This window comes from Oryx dammah, unplaced genomic scaffold (genome assembly GCF_014754425.2).
Source record: "Oryx dammah isolate SB20612 unplaced genomic scaffold, SCBI_Odam_1.1 HiC_scaffold_25, whole genome shotgun sequence".
NCBI lineage: Eukaryota > Metazoa > Chordata > Mammalia > Artiodactyla > Bovidae > Oryx > Oryx dammah.
Window position 1 is genome coordinate 13,588,015 of NW_024070209.1, and position 12,748 is coordinate 13,600,762.

Genomic DNA, 12,748 nt, shown 5'->3' on the forward strand with positions numbered 1-12,748 from the left:
AACAACCCACCCCCTGGACCCTGGACCCTGCTTCACCGCTGCCTGTCCCCAGACAGAGCTTGACTGGGTCATCTGAGGAGAGGGCCAGTGGGACAGAGGGGCAGGGGGTGGGGAGGGTGGGGGTGAGCTAACCATTCCTCATCTCACCGAAGGTGTCAGTCATGAAGTGGGGCCTCCTGCCTGTGTCCCACAATGCCCTGCTGGTGGGGGACATGGCATATTACGACTTCAATGGCGAGATGGAGCAGGAAGCTGATCGGATCAACCTGCAGAAGTGCCTTGGACCCACCTGCAAGGTTCGGCTCAGCTATTCTAGGAAGATGCTCTGGGAGGGGTTGTCAAAAACCCACATCACAAAAGGGATAACTATTCATTGGAAAATGTTTATAAGTTGCAGATAAACAAGAGCAACAAAAGAAAGGAAATAATCTTTCACCCTACCCTTTGATTTTGATGCACACTCCCATATCTATTCACGTAGATTTACAAAACTAGGATTGTAAAACTCTTCTTTCCTCTTAGCAATATAGAGTCAACTCTTCTGTAAGCTATTAAAATACTTTCTAATCACCATTTTAAATTATATGTCACTGTATGAATGGCTGTGCCGTCATTTACCTGAACAGTCCTCTATGGTTGGACACTGAAAAGATTTTTCTCCTCGAATTTTCTTTTAATATAAACAATTCCATGATGAAAATTCCTTCTGCTACATCTTTGTGTTTGCTTCCTAAAGGATGCATAGTTTAACTTATTACCGCATAGTAACAAACTGCCCTCTCCTCCGGACGAGGCTAGTATGTATGAGAATGCCATTTTTCTATAGTCTCCTCAAACTTGAGTGTTCTCCCTTAGTTTTTATTTTTTTGCTAACTTGACAGAACAGAATCTCATTTGTATTGCTTGATTTAAGTCTGAAGACCTATTTTATAACAGCACATAATCAGGGCTGGTGAGCTTCGAGGGGGACGTTTCAGAGCCAAGCCTGGCTTGATGGGCACTTTGCCCCCTTCCTTGCTGCTGCTGGAGTCATCTCCCATTTGAGAGTCCTTGTCTTCCCATCTCTAACATGGAGCAGAAACTCCTGCTACCCTCTCCTGCCTTCCTCTGAAACCTCATGAGCAGAGCCAGGAGAGGGGTGATGTTCAAAACCCTGAAATGCTACAAAAAGACAAGGGGCGTTCACTATCTGTAAAATCTTTTGTGTGCGAGAGTCATAGTCTCTTCCCATCTCTGTGGCTCTTAAGGGGAAAAAAACTCCAGCTGTTTTCAGCAAGAACGGATGTGAGGACTAGGCCACTGGGCCTCAGCCCAGGTATTGGAAGGACGGATCTGATGCTTGGGTCTGTGTCCCAGCCCCCAGGTGGGTGTCACCTGGGTATTACTCAGAGCATCCTTAAGGATGAAACCAACCAAGAAGGGAGGGTGCACCTGGACCTTGATATAAATTGATTTCTGTTTTCCCCCCTTTTAGATCTGCCTGCCCCTGGCTGAGTCAAAAACACTGTACCGTCAGTGATGGCCTGGGTTCTAACTCTGCCCCTAATTAGCTGGGGGACTTTCAATTTCTTTAGGCTTCTATTTCCTCTAATGAGATAGAATAAAAGGTTGCTGTGGCCTCTTTCACAGAACTGTAGGATCTTAGAGCTGCCAGGCTCCACAGAGTTCATGGGGAGAAAGCCTGGGGGCCAGAGGTGATCCAACTCACCTGTGTATGCAGGATCATCTCTCGCAGATCACTCCCTTGGATTTGATTCACAAGTCAACCCAGTCACAGGGGACAAGTTGGACCCTTGTATTTAACAGCAAATATATTTATTCACTTTGACATACCATTCATTTTTCAGACTTCTAAGCTCTCAGGGCCTAAAAAAACCAAGCCTTGCCCAAAGAAATCCACCAAGCTATTCAGTCTCAGTTTTAAAAAGCGTCTTCCATTTCTTCAGGTATATGCCTTAAGCATTCTTTTGGGTGGATATTAAAACTCATGGGGGTTGCATTGGGTTTTTGCATAGGGAGAGTGAGTGAGGAACTAGGGGGCAGGTGTTCCAGGATGAGATATGGAAATTGATCTGAATAAAATGAAAAATCTCTCCCTCTTAACTGAAGTTTAGAAGGCTGAAAGTGTCAATTGGCTGTTTGCTCCTGTACAGATCCTGGTGCTAAGAAACCATGGAGTGGTTGCTCTGGGTGATACTGTGGAGGAGGCATTTTATAAGATCTTCCACCTACAGGCTGCGTGTGAGATACAGGTAAGCATGTTCGTCTGGACAGTAGGCCCAGGAGGGGCTCCGATCGGGGCCAAAGGGTAATGGCGGTGGCGCTATGTGCTGTGATTTAAGGGAGCCTCACCCTGTTTCTCTGCCTTATGCTTCTAAAGTTTCACACTTAGTTTTGCAGCTTTAAAATTTTTTATCACCCTTGCCCAACAACCAGCACCCAACTCTTGGAGGTCAGTGTTGAGGGCAGGAAGATGCCTGGGCTCACCAGTAGGACAGTGGGAGGACTGTCCCATGCTCCTGTGTTACCTGGGGTGTCCCCTCACAAACACCACCCAGGTAGGTCTGCTTTTCTTTGCTTGGCGGAGGCTAACTTGCCACGACCCTGAATGTGGTCAAGTCCAGAAAGAGAAATGGAGAGAAGGCTCAGGTGGAGTGTTGGCATGACAGGCCTGCCACCAGGGAAGCCCCAGGGTGAAGTCCAGGACCACACCACAGGTCCTCCAAGCTGGTAAAGGAGGAGATAGAGGGTGGGTGGAAAAGCAATAGGAAAACACACATCCTGCAGTTTTATCAAGTAACAAGGTGGTTTTGGTTAAGCCAGGCACGTGCTCCTTCCAGCGCGGCAGGCCATCAGGGGTGAGTAGGGGGTTCTTGCACAACTGACTGGGCTCCATCTTGGGTTCTGTGCCCTTGGGTCAGGGACTTGCCCCCTGTAAGCCTCCATTTCCTGTTTCCTCAGCTGTAGAACTGGGTCTATAGAGACCTTCTGAGGATGGCCTTTCAGACAAGGAGAGGTGTTGCTGATGGTATTTTCAGGACTCAGTTGACAAGGGGAGGCCAGCTGCTCCAGGGTGAGTCAGCTCTTAGCAGCCCTTGTGGTGTCCCATCTGCCCTCTCCTGGCAGGTCTGGGCAGAGCAGTGTCCCAGGAAGACCGCTCACCCTTCTCTTGGTCGCTATGCAGGAAGAATGAGAGTAATCCCAAAAGCATCACTAGTGAAGGCTGTATAGGTGGGACCTTTCTCAGTGGTTTTTAAAGGATAAGTTGAGAGGACAGTGATGAAAAGGTGACCCCTCCCCCCATCCAATGATGCTGGCCCTGAACTCTGACCCCTGGATGATGTTAGAACCTGGCAGAGCTTCTGATAACCCACTTTCTCTTCTCCATCTGAACTCTGAAAAGTTTCCCATTTTTCTGTAGAAGGAGGCTTCTGTGAGAAAATAGCTCATGATAAAGCCTTAGCTCCTTGCAAAAATAGCCCAGCCCTAAAAACGAATGGATAGAGTACGCCTCCGTAGGCTCTAGATCCCCAGAAAGGGCCCCTGTGCTATTTAACCAAAGGGAGGAAGTCCATCTAGCTGGGCCTTCGGCTAGAGGAAGGGCTGAGCTGCCCGCCACTCTCCCGGACAGCCCCTGCTGCTCCTCTTGGCCCTGCCTGCTGTCACGTTCTTTTCAGATGGGACTGGTTCGATGTGACTTTTATAAAGTACATCAGGCAATGGGAGCAGATAACCCCAAGAAAGGCTCCAGTGTCTTTTTTTCAGTGAGTGGAGCAGGAAGGCTTCTAGAGGGAGAAATGAACTGGAAGGAGTAGAAGGAAAACAGGAGAGAGAGATGAAGGGTGTGGGTGGATTAAGGCTCAGAAGAGACCAGGTGCCAGCAGCCTGCAGAGCTGTTGGGACTGCAGCCCCTGCAAGGGACATTTCCAGATGGATGACCTGCACTGGAGTTCTGCTTGCATCATGGGACTGATTTTCTCTCTCAGTGACCTTGGCAAATAAGCAAATGTGTCTGTGGTCATTTCAGTGGTTCAAGGCTAAGAGCCTGTTCCTCTCCTGGGGACAGCATTCTCTTTGCTTTCCATCCATTTGGGGTTCCAGGAAACTGGGTCATCCTCTGCAGAGAGGTGGCTACCTGCTCTGCTTACAGGCAGATGAGAAGCAGCTCAGGCAACTCTCCATGTGCTACCCATCGCCATGGAAACGCATTGGGGAAGAGGGAGGTGGGAGGAGGCAGCTCATGCGAGGAAGTGGGCAGTTCTCTCCTCCTCCACAAATGACCAGTCCCCGGGGCACTGCTTCTCAGCATTCCATGGTAAAGCCTCAGAATTTGTTTTTCATAAGTGTTTCTATGGCAGTCTTTATGCACCAGGTGCTGTTCTAAGAGCTTTAGGAATACCTTAAATAAACCTCATGAGGTAAATATACTATTTTCATTTTACAGGGAGGGTAAATAGCTGCTCAAAGTTACACAGCAAGTAGGTGGCAGAGCCAGGATCCAGACGCAGGTAGCCTGGTACCCAAGTTCCATGTCTTAATCACTGCCTCTCAGGGCAGTAAAGGCTGGTGGGAAAGGTCAGCTGACAGGCTGGGGCCTCTCCCCAGGGAGCTGGCACTTCAAGTCAAGGTTTCAGGGTCCCAGGGCTAAAGCCTGCCTTGACCAGGTAGGAGTCCAGGATGAATGTAGTAATTGATCAACCAGCTAGGATTCGCTATCTTTGAGAGTGTATTCCCACATGCTCAGCCTCAGAGCCGGGTGTGAGGGACTTCAGAATTAGAGAACAGGGCAGCTGAGGGCAGAACTGGGACCAGAGAATGAACATGATAGAAAGGTAGATTTCAACTCAGTACAATCTCTATCATCTCATCGTAACCCTTCTAACATTTGGACAATAATACTTTAGGCTGCCTCTTCAAGCATGGAGCTGACACCTTCTAGGAATATTAGATAAGGATTCTCATTTTTTGTGAGAGTATGGAATAAATGGCCTCTAGGTGTCTATAATTGCAATGGAGGCTTCTATGGGACACATGCCTTGGATGAAGAGGGTGTGGAAAATGCTTGTTCTTACTTCTTCCTCTTCACAGAGTGTTGGGGGTCACTGAAAAGGTTGCCTGGCTGACCTGCAGGAAGTCTCATGGGGCTGTATGTTACACTGGTGACTCTAATACTCTCTGGAGTATGTCCAGGATCCTCAGGGCTTCATCGGCCTGGGTTTCTCATCAGGCTACATCGATTTCTTTCATCGTCAATAAAACAATAACTGACATAAAAACTGGAACACTGAAAGTTTAAATAGTCAGAGCTGTTCCCCCATAACAAGCAGGTTTATGGAGTAACAAATATTAATCAGAACACTAGGGTCTTGATGCTGTGTCTGACTCTTTGCGAAGCTATGGACTGTAGCCTCCCAGGCTCCTCTATCCACGGGGATTCTCCAAATAAGAATACTGGAGAGAATTTCCATGCCCTCCTCCAGGGCTCTTTCCAACCCAGGACTCAAACCCAGGTCTCCCGCGTTGCAGGCGGATTCTTTACCATCTGAGCCACCAGGGAAGCCTGAGAATACTGGCGTGGGTATCCTGTCCCTTCTCCAGGGTATCTTTCTGACCCAGGAATCGAACTGGAGTCTCCTGCGTTACAGCCAGATTCTTTACCAGCTGAGCTGCTGGGGAAGGGTCTTGATGTGCAGTACAAAACTTCAGCTTCAATACTTACAATACTTGGAATCCACCATTTCTCTCTCTGTGTCTGGACTTAGCCAGGGAACCACATCATAGCCAATTGTATCTGGGTGGCAGATACGGGGTGTAAATAGAATGTACTTTCAGATGAGCATGGAATTAGAAAATAAGAGTAGTTGGATTCATGAATGTTTTTAGGATCATTCTAAAACTGCCTGTTTCATACACACACCTCTTGCGCTAAAACTCAAAGTCCATTGCTTCTGGTTACCTGTATGGTTGCCTCCCCATGGAGCCTTGACAGTGGAGCAAACACTCTAAGTCTGTTGGTGAAAGTTTTCTGAGCCCTATACAGAGCCTGACTGTGCCTGTCAGCTGTTCATCTGTCTCCTTTTTCTGGGCTTCCTTGAGTGACTAAACCCATTATGGAGGATATTCTTCCTTTAGACCTGTTAATTCATCCCAACAGGCCACACTCATATTTTGTTGGCCTAGAAGCCAGCTTATTTCTTTCAAGTGACTTGTTTTTTAAGGGGAGATATTTCAGAAACAGAAAAATACAGGGAATAATACAATACCCACTCTCCACCCACCAGATTTAACAAATATCAACAGCTTTTTTCTTCTTGGAGAAGTAAAATATTATAGACAAGAATTGAAGTCTCTTTTTCTCAAATTCCCTTGTTCCCTGGAAATAATCACAGCTTGAAGTTGGTCTCTGTGCCAGGTAACTTTTCAGTCCCCTGCGCTGTTTTATTCTCAAGATTTAACATTTGCTGCTGCTGCTGCTGCTAAGTCGCTTCAGTTGTGTCCGACTCTATGCGACCCCATATGCAGCCCACCAGGCTCCCCCGTCCCTGGGATTCTCCAGGCAAGAACACTGGAGTAGGTTGCCATTTCCTTCTCCAGTGCATGAAAGTGAAAAGTGAAAGTGAAGTCGCTCAGTTGTGCCCGACTCTTAGCAACCCCATGGACTGCAGCCTACCAGGCTCCTCCGCCCATGGGATTTTCCAGGCAAGAGTACTGGAGTGGGGTTCCATTGCTTTCTCCTAACACTTGCTATGTCTCCCTAAAAACTGATATTAGGAAAGAAATACTAATACCTTTGTCCTTGGGAATGGGCACATGCCTGACAAGTTTGGAGCAGCTTTCCTCTGGGAGGAAAAAGCCAAATACAACTCAGTTTTCCAGAGATTTCTGTTTCTAACCTTCCCTGATCGCCATTCTCTGTTACGCGCAGGAGCACAGAATGTGTACAGGGTTGTGGGTATACACACACACGCACGTGTGTGAGCTGATGGCTTTCTGCTTGTTGCCACAGGTGTCTGCTCTGTCCAGCGCGGGGGGCGTGGAGAACCTCATCCTGCTGGAACAGGAGAAGCAGCGGCCTCATGAGGTGGGCTCTGTGCAGTGGGCAGGGGGCACCTTCGGGCCCATGCGGAAGAGCCGGCTTGGGGAGCACGAGTTTGAGGCCCTCATGAGGATGCTGGACAATCTGGTGAGTCTCCTGCCATTGTCCTTCCGGACCAGTCCTTTGTGGCTTAACCCCCCAAAACCAGTCAGTATGAAGCACTCAGTAGATGTGAGAACTGCCAGCATCACAATTCAGTTGTTAAAGCCCCTTGACTGGCAAGTTGACTAAGAGTTTGTGGTCATGCTAATAGTACGTGAGTTTTCTCAAACAATGGCCTTTGCCACTCCCTTTCCAAGGGCTGTGGATGCCGCACCTGCTGCTGCCCTTTGGAGAAGGGGTAGGAAGCTACTGGTTGGCGTGTGAGGTGGTAATCCAGCAAAAAGCAGGACCACAGAGCCTCTCTCATATTGTGGCTTGGTTTATTCCTCTTTTGCAGTTAGCTCTGTGTTTCCTTCTAATCTCATGATTTTAACGCAGAAAACATAATAGCTTTGATTTCCCTATTCCCAATAAACAGCATTACAACACTATTCCTATTGTGATGAATCAATCAAACAGCCAGGTAAAAAATTAACTGATATGTGACTAGCGTGGGCTTTATAGGGTCCAAAAGCATTATAAGACATCCTTCCTTCTGGAACTAACAGTATTTGATGACATCTGACATAAACAGGAAACAATTCAAGAATAAGAGGAAAGCGTATACAGTGAGGACCTAACTGCAAGAAGAAGCTATGACTCCCCAGATTGCTCAGGAGAGTGAAGATGAGCCCTATTTTTGTGACATTCCTGTATTATTTCCCCTCCTCCTCACTGCTACTAGTTTGGACCCTTTCATTATTATGTCTGGGTCATTGCAATAATTAATCCTTTCCTTTTTGCTTCCAGTTCCTCCAAATCATCACCAGTTTATTACAGGGCTGACCATGATCCACAATGAAAATACAACTCCTATTAACGTTTGTGTGTTGAGCAATCTGTGGCTGAATAAAACACCAGGACCAAATGGTTTCATGCAGAAATTCCCTCAAACCTTTAAGAAACAGACTATTCCTATGCTGTTTAAACTGTGGCAGAGAAGAGTGAAAGAAGACCAAGTCATAACAGTTATAACACATTCAGACAAATCTCACTTTGAGTTGATGAAAAATGCTGCGTGAAAACTAGCAAATACTATCTGGCATAATATTAGAATAATAATACATGATAACCAAGTGAGAGTTCATTCCTTGTATTGAAGAATGGTTTAATATTATAAATCTAAATATATTTCATGATATCAATGAGTCAAAGGATAAAAACCTATGGATCACTTTGAGATCAAAAGGTATTTGATAAAAATGTAATCTCGATTTATAAAAATAATAGGTGTTAAGTAGGATAGGAAGTCATTTATTTAATATGATTAAAATTACCTTTTTTTTTTTTGTCAAAACAAACACCAGTATCATGGTGAAACATTAGAAGAATTTCCATTAAATTTCAAAACTAAACAGTGATTCTGTTTTCAGCACTATTATTTAATGTTGTTCAAGAATAATACTGGAAATCAATTCAAGGCAGTGAGATCTAAATAAGGCAGTGTACATGTTGTAAAGAAAACAAAATTACTCTTATTTATAGTTAGTACATCTACCTACCTCTAAGGTTCAAAAGAATCAACTGAGAAAAATTAGAAATAATGAGTGCATATCAAGAAAAAAAAAAGGGAAAAGACTCAAATCAACAAAATTAGAAATGAAAAAGGAGAGGTTACAACAGACAATGCAGAAATACAAAGGATAATAAGAGACCTACTGTGAGCAATATATGCCAATAAAATGGACAACCTGGAAGAAATGGACAAATGCTTACAAAAGTTAAACCTTCCAGGACTGAACAGGAAGAAATAGAAATTATGAACAGATAAATTAGAAGCACTGTAGTAGAAATGGTGTTAAAAATCTCCCAAAAAACAAAAGCCCAGGGCCAGATGGCTTCACAGGTTAATTCTATCAAATATTTAGAGAAGAGCTAATGTCTAGCCTTCTCAAACTTTTCCAAGAAATGGCAGAGGAAGGAACACTTCCAAACTCATTCTATGAATGAGTATCATTCTGATACCAAAACCAGACTTCACACACAAAAAGAAAATTACATAGATGCAAAAATCCTCAACAAAATTCTAGCAAACAGAATCCAACAACACATTAAAAGGATCCTATACCATGATCAAATCAACTTTCTCCCAGGGATGCAAGGATTCTTCAGTGTACACCAATCCATCAATGTGATACACCACATTAATAAATTTAAAGATAAAAATCATTTGATAATCTCAATGGATACAGAAAAAGCTTTCAACAAAATTCAGCACCTGCTTATGACAAAAACTCTTCAGAACATGGGCATGGGAAGAACCTGCTTCAACTTAATAAGGGCCATATATGACAGACCCACAGCAAATATTATTTTCAATGGTGGAAAACTGAAAACATTTTCTCTAACATCAGGAACAAGACAAGGATGCCCACTCTCATCACTTTTATTCAGCATAGTTTTGGAAGTCCTAGCCATGGCAATCAGAGAAGAAAGAGAAATAAAAGGAATCCAGATTGGAAAAGAAGTAAAATTCTCACTGTTTGCAGATGGCATGATACTATACATAGAAAACCCTATAAGATACTATCAGAAAGTTACTAGAGCTAATCAATGAATTTAGTAAAGTCACAGGGTGAAAAATCAATACACAGAAGTACCTTGCATTCCTACATATGAACAATGAAAAATCAGAAAGAGAAATTAAGGAATCAATCATATTCACCATTAAAAAAAAAGAGAGAGAGAGAGAATAAAACACCTAAGAATAAACCTACCTAAGGAGACAAAAGACCTGTATACCAAAAACTATAAGACACTCATGAAAGAAATCAAAGATAACACAAACAGATGGAGAGATATATTATGTTCTTGGATTAGAAGACTCAATATTGTGAAAATGACTATACTATCCAAAGCCATCTACAGATTCAATGCAATACCTATCAAATTTCCATGGCGTTTTTCAGAGAACTGGAACAGAAAATTTCACAATTTGTATGGAAACACAAAAGACCCCAAATAGCTAAAGCCATCTTGAGAAAGAAAAATGGAGCTGGAGGAATCAACCTTCTTGACTTCAGACTATACTACAAAGCTATAGTCATCAAGACAATATGGTACTGGCACAAAACAGAAATATAGACTAATGGAACAAGATAGAAAGCCCATAAATCCACACACCTGTGGGCACTTTATTTTTGACAAAGGAGGCAAAAATATGCAATGGAAAAAAGATAGTCTCTTCAATAATTGGTGCTAAGAAAACTGACAGCTCCATGTAAAAGAATGAAATTAGAACTTGTCCTAACACCATAAATACAAATAAACTCAAAATGGATTAAAGACCATTTAAGACCAGAAATTATAAAACTCTTAGAGTAAAAAACATAGGCAGAACATTTTTGGACATAAATTGCAGCAAGATCCTCTATGATCCACCTCCTAAAGTAATGGAAATAAAAATGAATGAGACCTAATTAAAATTAAAAGCTTTTGCACAGCAAAAGAAACCATTTACAAGATGAAAAGGCAACCTTTAGAATGGGAGAAAATAATTGCAAATGAAGCAACTGACAAAGGATTAACCTCCAAAATATACAAGCAGCTCATGCAGCTCAATATCAGAAAAACAAACAAACAAACAAAAAAAAAACAATCAAAAAATGGGCAGAAGACCTAAATAGACATTTCTCTAAAGAAGACATATGAATGGCCAGTAAAACATGAAAAATTGCTCAAAATTGCTCATTATTAGAGAAATGCAAATAAAAACTACAATGAGGAATCACCTCACACCCATCAGAATGGCCATCATCAAAAAATCTACAAATAATAAATGCTGGAGAGGATGTGGAGAAAAGGAGACATTCTTGCACAGTTGATGGGAATGTAAATTGATACAGCCACTATGAAGAACAGTACAGAGATTTCTTTAAAAAAACTAGGAATAAAACTACCATATGACCCAGCAATCCCACTACTGGGCATATACCCTGAGAAAATCATGATTGAAAAAGACACACGTACCCCAGTGTTCACTGCAGCACTGTTTACAACAGCTAGGACATGAAAGCAGCCTAGATGTCCATCAACAGATATAAACAAGAATATAAGCAAGATATAAGCAGGAATACTGGAGTGGGTTGCCGTGTTCTCCTCCAGGGGCTCTTCCCGACCCAGGGATCCAACCCGCATCTCTGTGTCTCCTGTATTGGCAAGTGGGTTCTTTACCACTAGCTCCACCTGTAAAGCCCTGTACATACATACAAGGGAATATTACCAGCTATAAAAAGGAACAAATTTGAGTCAGTTCTAGTGAGGTGAACAAACCTAGAGCCTGTTATATAAAGGAAAGTAAGTCAGAAAGAAAGAAAGTAAGTCAGAAAATATTGTATATGAATGCATACATATGGAATCTAGAAAGATGGCACTGATGTACCTATTTGTAGGACAGAAATAGAGACACAGAGAATAGACTTATGGACACAGTAGGGGAAGGAGAGTGAGACGAATTGAGAGAGTGGCACTGAAGCATATACTTTACCGCATGTAAAATAGACAGCTAATGGGAAGTTGCTGTATAACACAGGGAGCTCAACTCCATGCTCTGGGACAGCCTAGTGGGGTGGGATGGGGTGGGAGCTAGGAGGGAGGTTCAAGAGGTAGGGGACATATATATATGTTCATAGATTCATGTTGCTGTATGGTAAAAACCAACACAGCATTGTAAAGCAATTATCCTGCAATTTTTAAAAAATGAGTGTATTTAAAGTGGTCAGTTATGAAAATATGTGTAAAAATTAGTAGCTTTTTTATATTTCAACATACAATAATATATGTGAAAATATGAGAGGAAATAATCCTATTTGTAAATGCAGCAACATCATAAAGTTTTAAGCAGAAGCCCTTTAAAGACAGCTGTAAAATTTTACCAATAGACATCAGAGAAAACCTTAAATCAGTGAAGAGCTATAATTTATTTTTGGTTAAAAGCTTCAATAGGGTAAAGAGGCTTCCAAGTTAATCAATAAACTCAATGTAATTTCCTCAAAAGTGGAGCAAGATATAAGGACTTAGCAAAATGTTCTTTCAGATGAAATTCAGAATGGCTTGGAAAATCCTATAGTGATTACCACCACATGGTAAAGTGCGATAAGGCCTTAGTCATTGAAGGGAGGGGCATTAGTCCAGAAGGGACAGGCCAATCAGAGCTACAGCTTAGAGAGTCCAGAAATAGATCCCAAATACATGAAAATTTAACAGGAGAAACAGCCATCCTATAAATCTGTGGGGAAAGATAGACTTCTAGCCCTGTGGGAAATGAACCTAGGGTGGCTTGTTGCTTTATCCTTTCCACAAGATAGATCCCTCATTTGCCAAAAATTTAAACATGAAAAGGAAATTCATATAGATATTTAAAAACATAGATTAATATTTTTGATGCTTTTGTGTTGGGAAAGGCCTTGTCAAGCATGGCAGGAAAGCCTGAAATCATGATGACAAATATTGACAGTTATGATTACATTAAAATTCAAATTTTACATTTTTAAAAGTAAATAAGGAAATAAA

The 12,748-nt window shown here is 42.7% G+C and overlaps 1 protein-coding gene across 2 annotated transcripts in view; it reads left to right on the forward strand.

Annotated features, from left to right (window-relative positions):
- Positions 1-12,748, forward strand: part of ADD2 (adducin 2) — a 124,136-nt gene that overhangs the window by 86,383 nt on the left and 25,005 nt on the right. For both annotated transcript variants that reach the window (XM_040223984.1, XM_040223985.1), the window contains 3 exons: positions 153-296; positions 2,154-2,252; positions 7,007-7,183. In XM_040223984.1, coding sequence (XP_040079918.1) covers positions 153-296; positions 2,154-2,252; positions 7,007-7,183 — 420 coding nt within the window. The remainder of the gene's footprint in view (positions 1-152; positions 297-2,153; positions 2,253-7,006; positions 7,184-12,748) is intronic.